The sequence below is a fragment of the Pseudomyrmex gracilis genome, unplaced genomic scaffold, assembly GCF_002006095.1.
Source record: "Pseudomyrmex gracilis isolate BER0280 unplaced genomic scaffold, ASM200609v1 scaffold_6214, whole genome shotgun sequence".
Classification (NCBI taxonomy): domain Eukaryota; kingdom Metazoa; phylum Arthropoda; class Insecta; order Hymenoptera; family Formicidae; genus Pseudomyrmex; species Pseudomyrmex gracilis.
The window spans coordinates 1-1,246 of NW_018026798.1; the positions used below are offsets into that span (position 1 = coordinate 1).

General features: G+C 32.4%; 1 protein-coding gene across 1 annotated transcript; it reads left to right on the forward strand.

Annotated features, from left to right (window-relative positions):
* The first annotated feature begins 18 nt into the window (after positions 1-18).
* LOC109863536 (isochorismatase domain-containing protein 2-like) lies at positions 19-769 on the forward strand. The gene is made up of 2 exons (XM_020443794.1): positions 19-211; positions 293-769. Exons 1-2 carry the CDS (start codon positions 47-49, stop codon positions 443-445), a joined length of 318 nt encoding a protein of 105 aa, XP_020299383.1. The 5' UTR covers positions 19-46; the 3' UTR covers positions 446-769.
* Positions 770-1,246: the final 477 nt, after the last annotated feature.

Sequence of the window (1,246 nt, forward strand, 5' to 3'; positions counted from 1 at the left end):
AATAAATGTTGTTTTAATTCTTTAGGTTCGTCGAGAACTCGAAACAATGTGTTCTGGAGAAAGACCAGAGGCCATCGTTCTCATTGGCGTTGAAACACATGTCTGTGTGGAAAATACAGCTATTGATTTGAGACAGAATGGTTACGAGGTTCACACTGTGGCAGATTGTTGTTCTTCGCGTTTCCAAGAAGACAGACTGCTTGCTCTTGAGGTAACTACCTTTTTTTTAAATTACTATTATATTTGTATCAGAATTATCGAAATATACTACAAATTAATTTTTTTTTTACAGAGAATGAGGGACATAGGATGTCACATAGCTACTTCTGAACATGTTATAATGAAACTTATGCGAAATGCGGATCACGAGAAATTCAAGGAAATATTGAAATTTGCTAAAGAAGGAACTCTATACACAGGATTGGTGCCTGTTTCAAAGATATAAAAACTTTGATATTAATTACGAAGATTAATTACCTTTAAAGGTCCAACAAAATCAAACTTAGTTGGTCTATAATTGTTTTGGAACATTCTTGTTGCATATACTATTCATATATTTACTTCAATGATAAGATGTTTTGCTATATATATTTTATATAAATTTTTTCTCTACACATTTTATAGAAATATTTTGCGCTGAAGGTGGAGATAAAAAATGATATTTTACTAAGGCATTGATACTTTATTTGTAAGCAATATTAAAGATGCAATGTTTTAAGTACCCAATGAAAGAAAATGAATAAACAAAATAAATAACAATTTGCTGTTTCTTAGGCACTCTTTGTGGACAATTACCGTGCTCTTTTGTAATGTGTTGCTCACGAACTAAATTTCTCCTCTCTATTGTAGTTTGAAACTATAACNTAATTTTTACTTTTAAATTGAATACAGACTGGTGTTTGGAGCCTTGAGCCATGAAAACATTAAAATCTATTCTTATACTGACTATTTAAAAAATAAATATTCTTAATCACAAGTATCTGACAAAATCTAAACTCTGAGAGAAAACACAAGCCAAGTACTCTTTTAGATCTCATGTCTACTTAGTACCCGTTGAACCAAATCCTCCCGCTCCCCTCNGTGTATCATTCAAAGAGGCGACCTCTTCTATCTTTGGATAAGAGATCTTTTCACAGATCAACTGAGCTATACGGTCACCTGGTGCGACNTCGAAATCTTCATTGCTATGATTAAACAGTACTACTCCAAGATTACCCCTGTGTTGAAACAAATAATACAATGACGT

What these genes read in the sequence shown, in the direction of transcription:
- LOC109863536 (XM_020443794.1), top strand. Translation starts at nt 47, where the DNA reads ATGTGTTCTGGAGAAAGACCAGAGGCCATCGTTCTCATTGGCGTTGAA. An exon ending in ACAGACTGCTTGCTCTTGAG is followed by an intron (nt 212 to 292) that starts GTAACTACCTTT and finishes TTTTTTTTACAG; the next exon opens with AGAATGAGGGACATAGGATG.